The following is a 21432-nucleotide window of genomic DNA, read 5'->3' on the forward strand; positions in this document are numbered from 1 at the left end:
AGTTTCCTGGATTTCCACTGTTACTGTTGTAGACTGGAATTCAGCAAACCTCACACACCTCCTTTGTTGGCAGCAAAGTGTGGCGGCTGCAGTGGGAATCAGCCAGGACTGGCTCCTGGCATGCCTTCAGGACAGTCTCTTTCACATGCATCTGCCCTCTGTTCTTTAACAAGACCCCAAATCCCTCCTTAGTGGTCCAGAACTGTCCCTGCTCCTCCGTGACCTTGGCATCTCCAGTGTCCTGCCCTCTTGAATTTCGCATGCCATCTGCTGCGTTTGGGGCCATGGCAGGAATGTTGTCCCAAGAAAGGTCACCTTGTAGTAGAACCACTTTTGTACTGGCTGTAGGTGTTCTTGTAATTTTAACAGGACTTTGCTTTTAAAAGGCACTTAGTTATTTGGATAAAGTGTGCTCTATAGTAGACCAGAGAATAGTTCTAATAGTGATTTGTGGCAAGCCACCAAGGAAACATTCTCTGGGTCCTCTCCTGGAGAACCACCAAGAGCTTCCTCAACGGTCAGACTTCCCAGATTGGGGACACCATGGGGGTGTGAGGGGTCCTGGTGCTCCTGGCTACTAAGGGTTGTGGGTCACCACTTGGGACCGCCCGCTCTGGCACCTAAGGAGGCACAAGGGAAGGTAAATCACTAAGCTATCTCATGAGCCCAAGCTTCACTTCAACGCACAATATGATACTGCTTGCCAGGTACTGCGCATGTCAGGTGGTGCCTCCTGTGTGGGGTGTGTCTAGGAAGTGGTGCCGTGTTAGCTAACTGGAGCACTTATATCTTAAATGTGGGACTACAGAGATTGATTTTTGCCTACAAGAGATTGCCTTTAAAGTTAAGTCTGATCAGACATTTTTCATAAGCGCTAGATATACTTGGAAGCATGCCTGGCATTGAAAATCTTGCTTTTGTGTCCACCTTATGTATGTCAGTGTTCTGAGGACATGCGAGTTGTGCAGTAAGAGTGCATCTTCCTGAGTTGACATAGCCAACACAAAAAGGAGCTTCCTTGACGGCACAGTTTCTGTAATGCAGCAGACCCCTGGCTTTTAAAAGCTAAATTAAGCCTTTTCTACATTTGCAAGCTGCTTGATCATTAATAGTTTTATGTAGTTTTAGAATGAGAACTGTCTTTTAAGAGTTTTATTCAGTTCTCGAATTTTAGATGAGAATACAAATGCAGACTTCTGCATTGTCCTGGGTGCCTTCCCAAATGAAGCATCTTTCCTGGCCCTGAGGTCAAAAATGAGAGGCCTTCTTGGGCAGTAGTCAGTCCTGGTTTTGACTCTGCCTCTGGGGGAGGGAAGCTGGGAGGGTTTCTTTTGAGCCAATCCTAGGTGGATTTCCATCATAAATAGACATCATCTAATGTGTACTAGAATCTTCTCAACAAATACCTGCTTTGGCAACCAAAGTAAAAGGTAAGGATGCTTTACAAAATGTTCCATAAACTTTGGGAGTGATAAGATGGGCAGGGAAAGTGCTTCTTTTCCAAAACCTAAATGGAATCAAAATTGATAACTTTGGAAGAGACATTTCAGATGCTTTTTCTCAGATGCAATGTGGAATATTTAAATAGTTCCTTTGGCAATGGTAATAGGTATGGTGGGAGAAAGGAGTTAAGTCCAGATCCAGTGTTTAAATTGTAAGAGACCCAATTTTAATTTCATGATTTATGAAGTACAGTTTTAAAAAGTAAATAATTGCAACCTGGATGCCCCTATCCAGCTGAGCACTTCCTCTTTACAGGTGCTAAGATTAAAGAAATGAAAGCATTATTATCAAATACATTCCAAGGTTCTGGGGCAGCTAGATTATCAGCCAAGTTGTTAAATATCCTTGCAGATACTTTATGGAAACAAGGCGCTACAAAGATTGCATATTTGCAGAGAAAGATAAATTCTAGGCTGTTTGCAATAACATGCTTCCCACATTAAAGAATTTCTTTACTAAAATATGAGAGCCCCTGGTCTGTTTCTTTTTTATCCTGCTCTATTAATGAGAAACTCTACATTAGCAGAAGACATGGATCTTCTAAATGGAACAGTTTCAGAGCGAGTCCCCAGTGCACTGCATAGGGCTCTAGCTAAGAGTAATTTATGCCTTAAAATGGCATTGTGCCTCAGCTCATCTTTTTATTTTGAATGTCCCCAAACTCCCTTTGCCATGGGCTCTTCTGGCCCTCTAGTGGAGGTCTGTTCTCATGTCCCACTTCCACTCTATAGCCACTCTAATTATTATTATTATTTTTTTTTTGCTTTCTTTGTAATGCCTTTTCTGGCTAGAGAATGGGCTTCGTTCATTGATGCGGGCACTTTTCTAGGCACTGAGGTCAGGGAATGAACCTACGAAGATTCCTGCTTTTATGAAGGTTTGGGGGAGGTGGGGGGGCGTCCTCATGTTTTATGAGTGTGGGTACTTAAAGATATCTGCATTGTATCCCCGGAGAAGTCTGTCTTGTTACAAAGGTGTTTGTAGTTTTGTCACAGTAGCCAGCACCAGTTCTCAGGAAACTACCTGAGTTGGCTTATCAGGTGCCAGAGAGTGCGGAAGGAGGGAAGCTGATCCCACGCTGACTGCAGGTTCCTCATCTCTGAAATGACCAACCGAGGACACCTGAAGGTTGTGCGGCTTTGTCCACTGGCCTGGAACACCCGCCCCACTCCCTGCCTCCTTTTTTTAAAACAGTCTGGTTGCCACCAATGCCTTTAAGGTACCTTGTTTCATAGTGAAGATAGAACCTTCCTGTCAGATTTGGGGCCTGTGGAGGATTAAAAGCTTTGACTGGAAAAGACAAATCCATGGTTTAATTCCTCTGGTTTTAAAGCACCTCTCTGTAGGGTGCTTTTGGCCTCGTACCTGTGCAGATGTCTCTTTTTCCCCAACTACGCAACTCACACTGTGTGTTTCTATTTCTCCTGCACACTAATTGAGAACTCGTTTTTCTCATAAGGGCTATACGTTATCATCGTTGGTTTCAGCAGTTTGGAGAGTAGTCTGGAACTGGTGTGCTCCTTCCTATATTGAACATGACTCATAGACCTCTATGAGGAATTAAAGCTGCAAAGTTCATTTCTCTGTTTGTAAATGTTTGAGAGAAATGTTTATTTGAAAGAAAGCACTGAAAGTTGTTACTTATTTGCTGTATATATTCTTTGGCCCAGAAATAATCCTAGGTATTTAAGAGCAAGGAACCAGAAAAGCACACAAAGGTGCATTTTTAAGGATGTTTAGTTATGGTATTCGTGATGGGGAGGAGAACTGAAGCAACCCGCACGGTAGTGGGGAATTTGGTGGTGGGAGCATTATAATGCAGCCGTACAGTGGATTATCATTCAACTTGAAAGATTCTTTTGAACTTAGTTGATGCGATTCATTCATGCCATGGTAAATTAATAAAAGCAAGGTAGAAAAATGATTTTTGGATCCATTTGTATAAAAATACATGTTTATTAAGACTTGGAAGCCATAGATCAAATGAGAGTGGCTGCTCCGGAGAGGCAGGGATTACTGGGGTTTGCCCGGCAAGGTGTTTCTGCACAGAGTGCAATGCTCGGAGGAAAAGGGGTTAAATGTGCACCTTAGCTGTTCTCCAAGATACAGAGGAGGAAAATTTTGTAAGAAATGTGCATATATATATATATATATATATATGTATGTATGTATATATATATCCCACTTCAGCTCCAAATATCTTGGAACTAAGATGTAATGTTTGCTTCCACGTTTACTGTGTCTTGGTGCAGAGGGCCGGTGACACTCAGGGACAACGTTGAGAGACCTGTCTTGAGTCTCGGCTTTTATCTTATTTCCTGTTACTGAAATTATTGATTTTTTTCTTTGAGGATCATTTTAATGATTTCTATGATATTATTCAAGAATTGTCTTAGTATTTACTTATGAAAAAGAACTGAAGGAATGTTTTTGGGCATAATAGAGATTATGCTGAATTTTTAAAAATATTTAGAAATGTATCTGGGTTGTATAACTGCTTTTATGTTCTCCAAATAACAGTCGTAAATGAGATAGGTATCTGAAATTCCTTGACTTGTGCTTGAAACTGCATACTCCAGGAAATATTTTTTATTGTGGAAAAGTAAGTTTCTTGGTAGTGTACCAAGTCCATTAGTAATCTGTAGATAATTATTTGGCAGTGCTGGAGTATTCAATGCTCTGACAAAAGGGAATGAGAAACATTTGTCTTGAAGTCGTGGTGCATGTACGGGGAGTCTGAAAGTGCCTTTGTTTTCTGTGCAGCTCAAAGCTCGGATTACTTGATGTCACTAGTGAACGGCGAGACAGAAGATGATGCTGACAAAATGCACGTCGATAGAGAGTTTGCTGTCGTAACAGGTGGGAGTGGACAGTTTCCCGTTAGCTTCAACAACGGTCCAATGGTCGAAGACACCAAACCACAGGAAGGTGGTTCTGTTGGACCAAAAGAAATAGAAATATATACTGTTTCAGCAATGCAGACCCCTTGTCGTTGCAAGAATCAGTATGCGTATTATTTCTAACATAAATTCAAATGATTTTTGCACTTTGTTGTCCAGCTTTTTAAAGACTGTTACACTATAATTTGCATATCTTGGGCAAGTTTGTAGAATCAAGGATAAGTGGTTTTGGTGCATTATATGGATATGAAAACTACAAGTGCAATCTTCCTATTTTGGTTTGAAGCTTTTGCTTAATGTGCCTTGTTTAATTTTAATGAGGTTTCGCGTTTTTAATTTTCTGACATAGGACCTTTAGGCGAATATACACAACAAACATCTATTGCTAGTAACTTCAAAGCAGCAAACAGCAAGAAGGGTGACTTGCTGTGGACGCAGACGACCAGGAAGTGTTGGGGGTGTGACTCAACAGTCACGCCAATTTGGGATCTTCCACTCGACCCTGGTTGCTTTGTTCCTGTGGCATTCACTCTTTAGTAAGAGGCTGAACACCGTGTCTCACAAAGCACGTTTTATATGTGAACATTTTTAGTCTATTAAAACAGTTGATAGTCATTTTCGGTTTTTAAAAGGCAAAGGCTCAGTTTCATTTAGCATTTAGAGTAAAGAGTTATCCATTTACTTAGCTTTTTCTACTGTTCTTTTATTTAGGTGACCATGAAAACATTTTAGCCATTCTCTTAACACGTTAATATATTTGGAAATAGATACTGATTTTTAAAAACTTTATTATTGTGTCTTTATACTAAAGTCTTCACTGGGGATAAAAGATTATGTATTTTTTCCCAGACATACATGAAAAAAGTTATGTCTGTTCACTAAAATGGAAAGAGAATGTGTACATCTTTCTAAAAGGTACAGAATTGTTATGAGTGTAAGTCACCTTTTTGCCAAATTATTAAATGAAATGAGTAGATTTTCCAAGGGAAATTCTGAGGGGAGAGTACATTTAAAGACCTTGGCTAAAGATAAATAACAAAACTCAAAGCAAGCTTTTTTTAAAAAATGGCATTGTTCTGTGCTGTTTGAAAGGCAGGAGTTTAATCACTCTTTAATCTTCAAGCATTAATTCCCTAGGTTTTCAGGTTAAGTTTAATACCAAGCTTGAACGTTACGTTGAAAAAGCCATGCTTTGCTTCAGACCCAGTTCATCCCGTGTAATGGGTGCTGAGTAACCTTCCCCATGCTCCCATCGTTTCATTCTAACATCTGACTGAACAAACAAAACATGCAACGTTGCTGGACGTGGCTAGCAGTAGACGGGCACGTGGGCGAGAGGGCGGCGTGAGTCCCAAAGGCAGCTTGGACAGACTGAAGGACAGTTGGAGACAGGCGGCCTGCGGACGCGGTCCCGGCCGGCAGCTGTCTTTGCCGGTCTCTAGGGTGTCTGCTGCCTTCGTGCTCAGTTTTATTAGATTTGCTGTAATGATAGGAAGTTAGCAGCTAGCCTTGATTTTGAGATTGCGTAATGGAACTAATTTACTTTGACTAGACACTAGGGGAAATCAGCGTCCACGCACAGTGAGCGTGAAACAGGAAAGAGTCTAGTCAGCGCAGGTTTTGGAGGCAGCGTGTTTACTTTTGCAGTCCCCATCACCTGAGAATAGAAGCTCTGTCTCCATTAGCAGTGTCCCAGTTGTCTGAATGACTCAAGGTTGCCGCCGAAGTCATGACTTTATCACCCAGGAAAAGTTATTTGTACTTTATTTTTGAAAAAACAATTTAAATATGTCCCTGACAACAACTTGTCTTATTTCCTTTTATTTTACTTCATGTTTAGTTCTTGAAACACTTGTTCTTTAGCTTTGAGTTTTGACTAAATAGAAAAGCGATCATTTAATTTGAAAAAAAAAATCCCTAATCCTCTGAAGAATTTGTCGCAGTTATTAAACTATGTCACTTAACTTGCCAGAAAATTCATGATTAATGGAATGTCGAGAAGACGTTTTCGTCCCTGAACAAGCCGTGACTGCCTGTTGGCAGGAAGGTTTGCAGGACGCCCAGAAGCCTCTGTGCAGGTGCGGATCAGAGGTCTGTAGCTGGCGAAGCGGCAAGTCAGCCCTTTGAGGGGAGACTCGCCCCGTGAGCAGCTCTCCCTCGGAAGCTTGTAGAGCTCAGCTCCTCCGTCTTTCACACATTCCTTGCCTAATAGTGCACAGCATTGGGTTCAGATTTAATATCACCAAGCAAGACGCAGTTTCGGGTCACTCTCTATACTGTTCTGTGAATTTCTGTGAACGTGAATATTAATTCTCGAGTTTCATTATACAGAGAAATATGCGTAATTTGCCTGTTCCCACGTGCCCAAACGTTTTGTGATTGACCTTTTTTCCTGTAAGACATCTTCCTCTTACTGGATGTCTCTATATGCAGATTAAACTACCAACTCTTTCCCAACATTGGTGGTTTTGAAAGTAGCCTGGTAAAGTGGAAGCTTGGATATCATAGTCACTGTAACGGCCGAACTGAGAAGAAACTCTTCAGAACTGTGCTCTTGGCCCAAGACTGTGTGCATGTGAATCATCATTATTCACAGTTCCTTCCTGTAGTTGCCACTCCCTGCGCTCTGCCAGTGCTGCTTGTGGCATTTTGCAGAAGGACTGTGTAGATTTGAGTGTTACTATGAAAAAGTGGTTCCTTTTCATATTCCTGGGTGTGCCTCCCTGACCGAGGTGGGGCGCTTTAAGAAGCGTGCGTGACGGTCTCACCTGCTCCACGGGGCTTCCTTAATTCACCTGCTTCACCGACTGCTTTTCTTTTTTTCCTTGAAAGCTGGGGAAGTTTTGTGTTTTGTTTTAACCCTTTGTGGGAATCCTTACATTCAGTTCTGATGGACTTTTTCAGGGGTGATTTTAAAAACTCCTCTCCAAGAGTAGTCTTAAAATGAGAACACGTTTTTGATGGCTATTCAGTACTCTTGGTATTTTTCATGCAGTATATTTGTGAACTCGAGTTTTTAAATTTGGCTCCACAGTGCTGCTGAGATTCACCAGTGTTTCCTGTCTTACCAGGCAGATGTTACTGTTGTGTTTTATTTTAAATCTACCTGTGCACAGTTTTTACTTTGGAAAAGGAACTGGTTTGTTGTAGAGAGAAAAGAAAAGAAGCTAATCTTTTAAAATTGTAACAGCAGTGAAACATTTTGTAGTCTCTCATCCCCTCTGGTTCTGAATTTTGGTGACAGGTGTATTTCTTAATGCAGATATGAAAAACAGTAGCTCCGTATCGAATACATTGACAAATGGATGTGTCATCAATGGACATTTGGACTTCCCCTCCACGACACAGCTCAATGGGATGGAGAGCAGGAATGACCACTGCTTAACAGGATCTAATGGAATTAGCAATGGATTAGTTCCAGGCCGGCCGTTTCCAAGTAGCCAGGGCTCTCTCTGTGTTAACGGGGCCGAGGAGCCAGAAAAGACCATGAGCGTTAGCCCCGAGATGTGTGGCTCTCTGCACCTGAACGGGAGCCCGAGCAGCTGCGTAGCCAGTAGACCTTCCTGGGTGGAAGACGCGGGGGAGCACTTGCACTATGGACATTACCACGGGTTTGGGGACACTGCTGAGAGTATCCCTGAGCTCAGCAGTGTGCTAGAGCATTCCAATTCCGTGAAGGTGGAGGAGAGGTACGACAGCGCCGTGCTGGGTGCCATGTGCCTGCACCACGGCTCCTGAGGCCAGCGCCTGCCTGTCTGGACACTCCATCCTTCCCAGTACCCGACTTGGAATGCTCACGTAGCGTCAGCTTGAAGGAATGCCACGACTTGTTTTGTTTTTTATGCTCTAAGTTTCTGAAAAGGTGGCTTGTCTTGGATGAGTTCCCCGGGAGTCCTGGCGTGCACGAGCAGGGCTGACTGAGTGCATAGGTGTTTCTGCCACGGGGTAGTGGGCCTCTTACACAATGCACTTTTGGAATTTCATTTTTCTGCTGCCAATCTCAATATTTCCTTTTATATGCTATCACCAAAAATTGCCGTTTTTCCTTTTGTCGAATTATATCTGATCAAGATAAATTGGAGGCAGTAAATGAGGTGCCTGGTAATTTAACTCTTTGCACATGGGCACCATTTTGAAAAGCTTGATTTTTCCTCTTTCCTGTAGAATTTTTGACAAGACGGCGGTTTCCCTATGCAAAGTGTAGCCTTACAAAGATTTCTGGCAGCGATTTGTATGAAGAAAGAACGCTTGTCTTTTTCAGTCTCTTCAGTGAAACTTTGCAACTTGCCGTGTTGTGAGGGTTTTACTTGTTGACACACAGCGTGGTCTCCCTTCGGCGATGTGGCTCCTGCCCTGGGTTTCATGGAAAACACGCCCAGCCGGGGCCTGGCTTCTGACCTATTGTGTTTTTATTCCACATTTCCTACCTTGTCTCTACAATTTTTACCACAGGTAACGGTTTCCTTTATATGTAATGGAAGTTACTATTTGTAGGAACTGTCAGGTCAAAATATTTAACTGACTATTCTGACTTATATTCTCTTTTTTTCCTTGTTTTTGGTTTTTGGGGGTTTCTGCTTTAAAATATATACCACTATGTGTATCCAGTTAACTGAGAGAATTTTGACTCTCTCTTAATAAAACCGCGTTAAGTTTATGGTTTTATAGAAATTAGCTTTTGTTTAGGCAACTAGTGGTTACACTGTGCAAATATTGTAATGAATTTTTACTTTTCTGATTTTTGTAATAAAAATTGGTGAAGATAAAGAAAACATCCAGTGAACAAACCAATGTTCTAAGAGTGTTACTAACATTTTGTTTTTAAATTGTTTGCAAATTGAATAAAAAACTCTCACACTCGATTTGTTCCTGGGGTGTGATTTCTTTCTGGGGCGTGAGGGGTGCGTGGTACCCTTGGAAGGAACGGGAAGCGGGGTAGAAGGTTAGTGTCGCCTGTGATTTTACTTGTCAGATTTTACTCTTACCTTCAGATTCTCCCCGGGTAGTATTTGATTCGTTCATCTTCTCTAGTTTTAGGAACAATTTATCTCGCTGGATCTTTTGGGGGGGGTGTACATGCTGTCAGCTAACAACATTGTCCCTGCACATTTCTTTTCATAAAAAACAACAACCATAATTAGCTGAACTTTGAGCCAGCCAATATTAATGAATGTAAGCCTTTTAAAGGAATAAATTATAATTAGTAAATAGTGACAGAATAGCCATTCTGGCATGCCTACTTGTGTTCTTCAATACACTTGTTGCTTTATGCTTGTTATCCTAAAACTTAATAGACCAAAATGAGGAAGGAGCATTAGGCTTTGGAGTGTCCAAAAATGGCTCTATGATGAGAAGGAAAGAATCATGTGGTGCCCATGGCAGGTATCAGTAATCGAGCTCTGAACACTGGTGGCCTGGGAAACCTTTTTTAGCAGACCGCTCTGAGAAGCCACCCACGTTGCTCTGGGTGTGCAGGAAGGGTGAGGCCTAATGCCATTCCTTGCTGGGACTATTGTGTAGAGTATTTCACAGACTTCATAGTGAATTAGTATTTGCTGGAAAATATTAAGTGAATCTCTTAAATACACTGAGGATCAGAACATTTGGTTGGTCTTGGGAATTGGACAGCATGTGACTGCTTCTTGGGAGTAAAAACAGTGCACAGGATCTATAGTAGGGCCACGTGCTCACTGGAGTGGTGATGGAGACAGTTTGTCCTGGACACTAGGCTGCTAAGTTCCTGTTTAGAGATACGTAAGGAAGTCGTCGTTATGGAATCGTATCTTGCCTGGAATTGGCTTCAGAGTAATACAGGAGGGGAAAGTGAATGAAGATAAAGCTCAGGCAAGATCAGGTGAGAGTTGATGTCGACGCTGGAACTCGATTCGTTATTGTGTCTACTTTGTGTATATCTGGGAGAAAAATGTTTTCATTAGAACTTTACGGAAAAAAAGAATTTTGTAATCCTTTAAAAAGTTGTGGACATTTCAACGTTGATCAAGAATAAGCTTAAGTTTCACTCTGCCTAACTCACAAAACGAAGTTCATGCTGAACTATTCCGGTAGCTCACTGGCTCCTCACTCTTTTGGTCTGAAGACTATTTTAGGTGCTTATATTCTTAAATACTAGTAGCAAACAGTTGGAAAATGAAATAAAAAATAAGCCCATTTACAGTAACACCCAAACCATGAAGTACATAGGAATATATCTTAAAAGGTGTTGAAGGGGCCGGCTCCGTGGCCGAGTGGTTCAGTTTGCGCGCTCCGCTGCAGCGGCCCAGGGTTTGCATCCTGGGCGTGGACATGGCACCGCTCGTCAGGCTATGTTGAGGCGGCGTCCCACATCCCACAACTAGAAGGACCTGCAACTAAGATATACAACTGTGTACAGGGGGAGTTTGGGGAGATAAAGCAAAAAAAAAAAAAAAAAGATTGGCAACAGTTGTTAGCCCTGGTGCCAATCTTTAAAAAAAAAAAAAGATTCTTAATTATTTAAAAAAAAAAAAAGTGTTCAAGACCACTGTAGTGAAAACTGCCATACATTGCTGAGAGAAAGAAGGCCTACATGGATGTTGTAGCTGAAGTACTGAAGAAAATCTGGCCTCGTACAGATACGTAATTGAGAAAGGGAGGTGTGTGTTAATAGCCTTTGCAACAGTTGTGGGTATTTGATACAACAACAACACTCTGCAGGGTTAGTTTCCCTTTTTTTTCTTTGGTTAGGAAGATTGGCCCTGAGCTAGCATCCGTTGCCAATCCTTCTCTTTTTTTGTCTGAGGAAGATTCATCCTGAGCTAACATCTGTGCCATTCTTGCTCTATTTTGTATGTGGGTCACCACCACAGTGTGGCTTGATGAGTAGTGTAGGTTCACACCCAGTATTGGAACTTGAGAACCAGGGCCGACAGAGCAGAGCATGCTGAACTTTAACCACTGCACCACCAGGCCGGCCCCAGGGGTAGTTTCTTAAAGGTTGGTCGCAATATTGAATCAGAAACCAGTATCAATGAACTTTTTTTTTTTTAAGATTTTATTTTTTCCTTTTTCTCCCCAAAGCCCCCCAGTACATAGTTGTATATTCTTCGTTGTGGGTCCTTCTAGTTGTGGCATGTGGGATGCTGCCTCAGCCTGGTTTGATGAGCAGTGCCATGTCCGCACCCAGGATTCGAACCAACGAAACACTGGGCTGCCTGCAGCGGAGCGTGCGAACTTAACCACTCGGCCATGGGGCCAGCCCCTCAATGAATTTCTTGTCCTCAGTTACTTTAAATCTGTTTACCTTGCACTTTGAATGGACCTCTTACCCATGCCTGGTTTTACAAGATCAGGCACTAGCTAGTTAGAAAATATTCTTTAACTAGTTCTGCAGACCTTATAAATGCTGAGCATTTCATTATTTAGTGTTAAATTTCGCATTATCGCTAACAATCTCCTAAAAGTTGAAGCCGTCAAGTGCAAGGTGGTGGATAGAAGTTGTGCAACGTTCTGATTTTTGCTGGAAGGTTCAAATTTTATCATTGGCCACAAATATGGTCAGTTTCCCGTGAAGTGGCAGGGTCACTTAGTTAATTTTTAAAAATTATGTCTGCTAAACAAGGAAGTCTTAACCATAGTTTGTCAATCATTCTTTCAAATAAAAATGTTTCCAGGGCTGGCCCCGTGGCCGAGTGGTTAAGTTCGCGCGCTCCGCTGCAGGCGGCCCAGTGTTTCGTCGGTTCGAATCCTGGGCGCGGACATGGCACTGCTCGTCAGACCACGCTGAGGCAGCGTCCCACATGCCACAACTAGAAGGACCCACAACGAAATATACAACTATGTACCGGGGGGCTTTGGGGAGAAAAAGGAAAAAATAAAATCTTTAAAAAAAAAAAAAAAATGTTTCCAGAAACAAAGCAGCTAGTTACATTGTAACAACCAGCCAGACGGGGCTTTTCCTGGAGACAACCATCATGCTTGGATGTGTGACAGAAACCTGGATGCGCGCTTTCCATTTCATCACACAAAATATGTACTCGGGTTGAGGTTTAATAAAAGTAGTAGTTTGTACGGCATCAAGGGCATTCTCTAGTGAATGGCTTTTGTTTACCTGGGTGCACAGCAGGGAGGAATGCAAAGGTAAGCGGGACGGTGGTTGCTGAGGTTTGGCCGTTAAGCCGTTTGGCCATCGCCTGTGACCTCACTGCCAGTGTCAGCTCGGGGGAGAAGTCACGGCACGTCCCGGTGATAGGGTTGTGACCTCCTGGGTCCCCTGAAACGGTCCTGGGGCCCTCGGGGGTCTGCAGAACACAGCTAGAGAAGTGCATGATGGCCTTTGGTGTTTGGCCACGAGATCTCAGCCACCAAGTGATGAACTCTGGGACTCTAGAGGGGTGCTCATCGAAGTCCTCTTCCAGCTTTCCTCAAGATTGGGGTTTTTTAACGGGGACAACAGAATGAGGGGAGACTGATTGGAGACAGAAACATGGAAAACTTTTCTTTGAAGAGTTTTCCTGAAGGGGAAGCCAGGAAATAGGCCATAGGGAGAAGGGGTCATGTCGCCAGAGACTTTGAAGATGGGAAGAGAGGAAGAGGGGGCACTGGGGGTGCAGGTGAGAGACGGGCCTTCCGAGGAGGACATGAGACGGGGCGGGTCCTCCCCACGAGGGCCGAGTGCTGGGGGTGCGAGTGGGGAAGCGCTCTGCCCTCTGTGGCTCCCGTTTCCCCCAGGAAATTGTGAGCCACCAGCTGAGTGGCTGTGGGAGAAGGCGGTGGCAAGGTGACCGCCATCTGGAACAGTGAGTGAGCAGCCTGGGCCTGAGGTGTGGTTCCCTGGTTCTGGAGGTCCTGGCATCACAACGTTGGTGACTGTGCAACTCAAAGTGATACTGAGCAGAAGGGTTGCGTTTCCATTGGACTCAGTCCGCTTTGTGGTTCCCTGAGCAAATACAACAGAGCCAAGAGGGCCAAGAGGGTGGGGAGAGTGACCGGGACAGCACGGCGTCGCCTGGCTGAGGGGGAGGACAAGGGCAGGGAGCAGGGAACAGAAGGCTGGCGGGCTCTGGTGGAACCGATGATGGAGAGGGAGGGGCTGGAAAGCAGGGGCCGGGACTAGGGGCTGTTTGTGGGCAGGGTCGTGAGGGGTGTGTGGCTAGTCGTGGCAGCGCCGAGGTCTGTGGGAAGGCCAAGGGGTGGTGATGATGAGGGGCTCGAGGAACAAATTGTTGTGGACAGTGACACCTGAGTAACCTGGAGAGTGAGTGAGCCAGGCATGCAAGCCCCAGGCCCCAGGGGAAGGGCCCAGGGCGGGCACGTCACTGCACAAGGAGGGGCAGGTGTGTGGTCAGAGGGAGATGCGGGGCGGACGGTGTCTGGTGATGAGGGAGCAAGAATGAACCGGAAGCAGTACAGGGGCTAAGGGGCCGCCTCCAGGCCCTGCATCGGGAGAGGGGGGAGGCAGCATGAGGAGAGAAGCACAGCGCACAGCTCGGGGTCCCGGAGCGCCCAGAGGAGGCGAGGCCAGCAAGGGGGTGTCGGAGTTGAATGGGTTGGGGTTGGAGTCTAAGGGGGAGCGACGGCCATTGGGAAGAACTGGAAAAAAATGGTAAGGCTTAAAGATAAGTATTTACCAGACTTCCTCTTAATGATGCACCGAAATGACCAGGTAAGAAACAATACAATTCAAACAACCGATTCGACTCAAGTCAGTGGGACATTTATGAGGTCTTATTTTTCGTTAGAAGTAATGCAGGAATGAACATTTTTCTGTCAGCTTCTCTTTGGTTTTGTTTAAAGATTTTGTAGGATAGGGAACTAAGATTTGACTAGGTCTTAAAAACCATCCTGAGGGGCTGGCCCTGTGGCCCAGTGGTTAAGTTCAGCCCACTCTGCTTTGGCATTCCAGGTTCAGTTCCTCGGTATAGACCTACACCATTCATCAGTGGCCGTGCTATGGTGGCAACCCACATGTAAAATAGAGGAAGATTGGCACAGATGTTAGCTCAAGACCAATCTTCCTCAGCAAAAAAAAAAAAAAAAAAAAGCCATCCTGAAAGAGAGACTTTGAATAACCCCTTTGCTGGATAATTTGAAGTTAGGAATTCAAGATTTGGTGGTGACTTCAGAGGTGAGAATGGGATTAATAGAGATTAATTAATGGGTTAAGGGCCTTGAAGGTGGCTGGGAGGGGACAGGCTCAGGCAGGAAGGAAAAATGGCATCCTGGCCTGTCTGTATCCCTCTGGGGCCCATCAGCAGACAAACCACACAGTAACTCAAAGAGGGAAGTCGGTATCAGACACTCCTGAACTTGGATGGAAGGCTAATTAATTATACAGACCGGGAAGAGCGTTCTGGACGCTGTGCCAGGGCAGAGGGAGGGGACCCAGGAGTGCAAAGGGGTCCCGTGTCCAGGCTGCACTTCAGGCCTCACAGGGCGCTGTGGTCACAGCCCACTGGATGGCAAAGTGCCCCGGGGTGCTGGGCGAGGACGTCCCCAGACCCAGCAAACAGGGGACTCATCCTGCAATCAAGGCCCGTGGAGGCGGGCGGGGCATCCAGGGGCTCAGCACACGGCTGCCAGCACGAGGCCCCGAGTGCCTGCCGTCCAATGGGAGGGTGGCCCCGAGGAGGTCACCAGCCGGCTGCTGCTGCAGTGTCCCTGAGGGCCTGCCTGGGTCAGAGCATCCCCAGAGAGCTCCCCACCACACATGCAGACACACGCACCACTGACGAGTGTGCAACAGGGAAAGAAAGTGCGAACAACAGATCCCAGCCTTCCTCCCGCCACGTCCCCCGGCGCCCTGCGCAGACCCGCCTCTTGGTGCCCCTGGCGAAGGGGAAAGGCTAGGTGTCCGTCTGTTCTCGCGGAGCAGTGCAGGTGGGTGGGTGCAGATCCCAGAAGCCAGGAGTGACGACGGCCACGGGGATGGGGAATGCCGTGGAAACGTCGAGAGGTGGCTTGGTTGAGACCCCGTGTTTTGCTGGAACTTAGGCTCATGCAAATACGTAGACAGTCACCTCATCTACAGATTCCCTGGGGCTCCTGGGGTCATTCACAGACTTGCACAGAGAGGGGAACATTCAAGCCTCCGCGCACACGTGCCCACTGAGGCCAGCCGGCGGCGCCCCGCCTTCTTGTTGCAGCTCTCACGCTCCAACACCGACCTCGCAGGATACTCAGGGCCGCCTGTTGGTGCCTTTTGTCGCAGACTTCCCTGTTCATGGGCCCGCAAGCAGAACGCTGATTACCACCTGCTGTCGTCAAGTGCAGGGAGCCTCTGAGGGGCCAGATGCCTCCCTCAGGCACGAGCTTAGGGCGGTGGTCTGAGGTCAGTGTTACTGAGTCAACAATATATATGAACTAAGGGGTCTTTAAACAGAAGCACACGAAACAAGGTTATGAATGGTTGGTTTGGTGAGAATGTCACAGCCAGAGGCTGACAGGAACCCGACCCCGTTACTCCCCTGGGGGCAGTGATCACAGTCACTCACTCAGGGTTGGCAACGACTTTATAGAATGTAAAACTACTGTGGGTAACAAGGATCGCCTGAGCAAGGCAGCCACATGCAAGTAATGAAACGAGAGAGCGATGGAAGGATGCGGGGAGGGCCCTGAGTCAGAGTCATCCATGCCACGCATGAGGAAGAAATTACAGTACTGGTAGGAGAGTTATGGCTGACTCAGAGCTACTCATCTTGTTTCTAATCCAAAATCCTAACATGTGGCTTCTTGACAATGACAGTGAACACCAAGACTCAGTAATCCCAGTGCTAGCGGTACTCTGGAAAACTCTTACAATTTACACCGTGACATGTTAGTTATCTATTGCTGTGTAAGAAACTGCCCCAAAACTTAGGAACTTAAAACAACAAGCATTCATTGTTGCTCAGTTTCTGTGTGTCAGGAACCTCAGTGCAGCCAGCTGGGCGGGCGCCTCTGGTTCAGGGTTTCTCACGAGGCACCTGCTGCCAGGTGGGACCCATCCAGGAGTGCCGTGGGGGCCCCTGTCTGCAGGCTGCCTCCCGCAATTCTGGCAGACTCGCCGTTCGTGCCGATTCAGTTCCTGAGGGCCGTTGGGCTGAGGGCCTCAGCTCTTGCCTGGCTGTCGGCCGGGCCGCCCTCAGATCCTCGCCACATGGCCTCCCCATGGGACAGCTCACATCACAGCAGCTGGCTTCCCTTGAAATGGGCAAAGGAGAGCCTGAGGGGGGCTGCCAAGTCGGAAGCCACAGTCTTCATAACCTGGTCTCGGAAGTGACATCTATCGCCTTCTGTTCACCAGAAGTGAGTCACTAAATGGAGCTCAGACCAAATCGGAAGGGATTAGGCAAGCGCACGAGCATAAGGAGTCGGATCATCGGGCCGTCGAGCCTGCCCAGCACAGACACGGACAAGGATGTTCACTGTTACAGCCAGAAGTCGGACGCAGCGTAAATATCCAGCCAGTGGGGCGGATTCATCAACTACTGTGTGATTGTGAACCATTCATGCTACAGAGCAGTTAATAGATGCGAACCCAGTCTTCACAGAGGATCAGGGATAGCAAGCATGGTGTTGGGTGACAGAACCAAATACAGGATGCCATGTGCAGCACAAGTCCGTGGTGCAAGCTTAAATGTCTAAAAACACTACGTATTGTCTGTGGCTACATAGGCAGGTGTAATAAGAGCGTAAAGCCACGTGGACCGGAGTGTGAGAGATGACGTGAGTGGAGCCCTGTTAAGACAGAGCTGGAGCAGCCATCCCGAGGAATTGCCTTGCTCGCCTTGTTTCTTTATCTTCCAAACTGGACCAACATCCCAAGAAGTCAGTCGGGACAAGAATATCCGCTCTCTAAGTGATGCGGGGTCGGTGAGCCGAGGAGTCGAAAGAAAGATTTCTTAGACTCTCAAGATCTGGCAGTAGTGCTCTTTTATTTAGAGAATAGTGTAGCATGGGGACAGGACCCATGGGCAGGCAGAGCTTCTGCTGCTGCTTCTGCTGCCCCCGCTGGCATGGGGACAGGACCCATGGGCAGGCAGAGCTGGTGCGTGGGGACAGGACCCACGGGCAGTCAGAGCTCCTGCTGCTGCCCCGAGTTGAGGGTTAGGGCTAAATTTAAGGCATAGGTATATGATTCATCTCTTTACAAGACAAAGGAAAGAACATGAAAAAAAGTTAAAATGGTATCAGTGCAGGTGGGGTCTGGTCATTGGGTGATCCCATGACTTTTAGACAAGAATCAAATCGGATTAAGTAAGGGTTAGAAAGGTTAGACGCCACCACCCTAAACCAGTTACATGAGATTGCCAGACAGCAACCAACTTAAGTTCTTGCCTTCCCCATTAAGAGTTTCTAGGGATAAGGTCATCTCTCCTCTTCCTGGTACAGAGAGGGAGGCACCTTTTACAGATAGAGATTTACCTTACAAATGTAAATGTGTCCCAACAAGGGTAAGTTCCATTCCTCAGAGCCTCCTTCCCTGTCCCAGTTTATCAAAAGCAATCAGCCCAAAACAATCCCGATGCCAAAGAGACATATCCTGGGGTGGCCAATTTCGGGTCCCTACAAGGTCACCCCCCCCTTCCTTCACAAACGCAAATGTCTCAAAAGAGCAAGCAAAATTCCAGTCCTCGGAGCCTGCTTCTCATCTACAGTTTTAAAAGTAACCAACCTAAAAATCCTCATCATAAACTATTTTAAAATTAAGCAGCCTAAAAATCCTCATCATAAGGACTGGTGGAACGGGACTTTGCTGGTGACCGGCTCTGTGAAATGCAAACCAGCCTGACCTCATCTCTTGCCAGTGAACTCTCCTTAAGACAAGTCACTTCATCTTCCTCCCTTCTTCCCATAAAAACCCTGAGCCCCTCTCCTGTGATCAGGACACTCTTTGGATTTCCACCTAAATCCGTGCTCCGAAATGGCAGTTCTTTGATCCCAAATAAACGCTTTGCCTCTTAAACTGATTTCTGTTTTCTAGGTCGACAGGAGCGATGTCCACCACCTTCAGGAGAGGTCACCTCGGAGGGAGGATGGCAGCAGAGGGAGGGAGGGTACAAAGGAGGCAGCAGTCATTTCATTTTATTACTGTTTTTTAAGGACGATCTGAAGCAAGTACATTTAAATAAAGACATTTTAAGGACAAAATAAGAAAGATCGGATTAGAACAACTCTGCTTGGTTTATCCAAGTCCCTCCCAGCTTTCTCCTCCCTGCCCCACCCCTGCCCCTCCCTGAGCGCCGAGATTCCAGAGCGCTGGAAAACGACCTTGGATTTACCTTTTATGACTGACGCAGCGCTATCACCACTGAATTTAATTAAAATGTTTTTAGGAACAGCTACAAAATCACAACCGAGGTGCATCAGCCAGTCAGTCCCATTCCCCTTCTGCTAAAAGAGACCTTTTCATTACCGTCTGTCGTCTGCTGGGACGGCTTTTCCGACAGTTCATACAGTTCAAGAAAATCTAAGCCAATTTTGCAAGCAGAACATGGACCCCTGCGTCAAATAGCACATTAAGTCTCCAATCCATGACAAGGACCCAGTCTCCTTACTCCAGGAGTTTTGAAATTCTCTCTGAAAGAGCAAGAGGGGACAGGACTGTGAGAGGCTTCCAGCAGAACAAAGCCCTTTCCTCCTGGCCGCATGGACCCGCCCAGCAGGGAGGCACAGGATTAGAGTGACAGCTGTTGAAGCGCGCTCCACAGGTTACTCCAAAAGGACAGAACCATTAATATAGATGCTGGAACCAGGCTGATTGCATTCTCTACCTCCTGTGGGCAGCCTGCCTAGTAACAATGGCAAGATCTTGTAACAAAGGGAATTGATGGAGCATTTCCGTGTGGGGGGAAATTCCCCTTAAGGGACGAGGTAATGACAAGCTAGGGGTCAGGCTGCCGAGGGGAGACTGCATGGATGTGCTCAAATGGGCCTCTTGGCCTTGGAGCATGAGGCCACTAAACATCGATATGCAAGCAGCAGCCAATTCTCACAGCAACAGAAGAAGAAAGACTGAGAACGCTGGTCGATGACTTCCAGAGGGAAAGCTTTCCAGAGCTTTCCTGGGTGCACTCCTGCTGTCCAGCTGGCAGCTCCAACCTGGGGAACCTTTGCCTTAACTTCTCCTGTTGATGGAATTGGCCTGGTTTCTGTCTCCTGGTGGCCCCGACGGAGTCAGTGGGTGGGGCCCTTCTCCCCTGCGTGGGACGCTGACCTTCCAGAGGTGGGGAACCCCTCAGAGCCGTCCAGCCCATCAGCCGTTCTCAGTTCCAGGTGGAATCTCAGCTTTGAACCGAGACACAGGTTTGTAGAGGTGCCATCTGCCAAGCACAGCGTTCGTGTAAAAGGCACCCAGCCACATTGGATGAGGGCCCCGGAGGCCCTGATGGAGGACGGCCTTTGCGACCGCGGCTGGGGGCTCATGAACCTGAAGTGATGATTGCTCTCGGGAATTTCTCTTTGGGGCCCCTGGGACAGGGTGGTGTGCAGCCGTCACGCCCCGACGCTGCAGCCAAGAGCCTCAGGAAGAAGGAAGAAAACAAAGGAAGGAGAAAGAAGAACCCTGTGAGCAGCACGGACCTCACTGTTTTACAGCGGGAGGGGCTGGGGTCAGCATCAGCAGCCTGCAGTGGGCTCTGTCCTCACCAGCAGATGAGGGACATGTGGAGACGGCCGAGCTCAGCGAGTGTTATTTTGTCCTGATCCAGGGAAAGCATTCTTCACCTAAGATTCGCCTGTGTAAGTCACGCCTGCTAAGGGTCGTTCCAGTTTTCACTCAGGAGAGTCCTGACATCACTGGGCCGACAGGTGGGCGAGCTGGGTTACCAAGCTCCAGATGCGCTGATGAGAACGGGCTTGTCAGGTTGTCAGAACAAAGCCTGTTTGAGACACTCACAGCCAAGGGCAGAAAGAGGCTTGGCGAACAGTGTGACATGGTCCCATAGAACAGAAAAAGGACATGAGCTAGAAATTAGGAAATCTGAATAAAGTGTGTTCCTTCTTTATAATGTGTATCAACGTGGTTCCTTAACTGTCGCAGATGTACCATACCAATGCGAGATGCTAACAATAGGGGTGTTCTACGGGCACTCTCCATACTGCACTGTTTCTGTAAATGTCAAACTTCTAAACAAATATTTTAAGTGGATTCTGTAAAAATTGGCGACTTTTCCTGGACGTGCCCTAGACGGGCATGGAACTGACCCTCAGGTCGAGGAGAGCGGTGTGTGGGCATCCACGCTATTACGTAAGGGAGACCCAGGAGCACCTCCCAGGAGGGTGGTCGGTGGTCCTACTAATGAAGAATTGTTCCAAAGTTTTGAAAGGAAAGTGATGTTTAACCTAGAATCCTATTACCAGCCAAGCGAGTGTTGAAAGGAGGGAGTGACGACTCAGAAGGTTTGTCACCCACTCATGGCTTCTGAAGGACTTCCCACAGCACGTGCTTCACTGGGCTGACCAACCATCCAGATCAGCTTGGTCTGAGGGGGTCCTGGGACACAGGACTTGGTGTTCTGTGAGGAAGATTGTCGCTGAGCTAACATCTGTGCCAATCTTCCTCTACTTTAATGGGACGCCTCCATAGCATGGCTGATGAGCAGTGCTCTGTCCACACCTGGGATCTGAATCTGCCACCCCAGGCCGCCGAGGCAGAGCGTGCAAACTCAACCACTACACCACCAGGCCGGCCCCTGGGACACAAGACTTTTAATGCAAAATGAGGAAAGACCCAGTCAAACTGGGGTGAGTTGCTCCTAACTCATCCTTATAAAATAATTCTGTCAATCCCACACCCTGTGAAGAAAACAGGATGTGGAGAGAGGGGGAGCAGACAGGTGGTCAGGGCAGCACAGTGACTGCGTCGACACGTGCTGGAACAGGGTAACACGGGGGTTGTTGGGGACGGCCCAGGTAACTCAGCCAGCCTAGACACCCACGCTGGACAATGGGGCTTCAAATATTATTTGCTTTTGTTTTAGTCTGTAAAAGAGAACCTGGATCACTCAGTAACAACTGGGAACACTGCCAAATTTCCACCTGACAACACCTCCTAGCAACGGCCTCTGAGAGG

General features: G+C 46.8%; 1 protein-coding gene across 1 annotated transcript in view; it reads left to right on the forward strand.

The window, feature by feature from the left end:
- ANKRD10 (ankyrin repeat domain 10) overlaps positions 1 to 9265 on the forward strand; it is a 33722-nt gene extending 24457 nt beyond the window's left edge. The window contains exons 5-6 of the mRNA XM_046663677.1: positions 4267 to 4362; positions 7666 to 9265. Coding sequence (XP_046519633.1) covers positions 4267 to 4362; positions 7666 to 8141 — 572 coding nt within the window. The 3' untranslated portion in view covers positions 8142 to 9265. The remainder of the gene's footprint in view (positions 1 to 4266; positions 4363 to 7665) is intronic.
- Positions 9266 to 21432: the final 12167 nt, after the last annotated feature.

Source organism: Equus quagga, chromosome 6 (assembly GCF_021613505.1).
Source record: "Equus quagga isolate Etosha38 chromosome 6, UCLA_HA_Equagga_1.0, whole genome shotgun sequence".
Taxonomy (NCBI): Eukaryota; Metazoa; Chordata; class Mammalia; order Perissodactyla; family Equidae; genus Equus; species Equus quagga.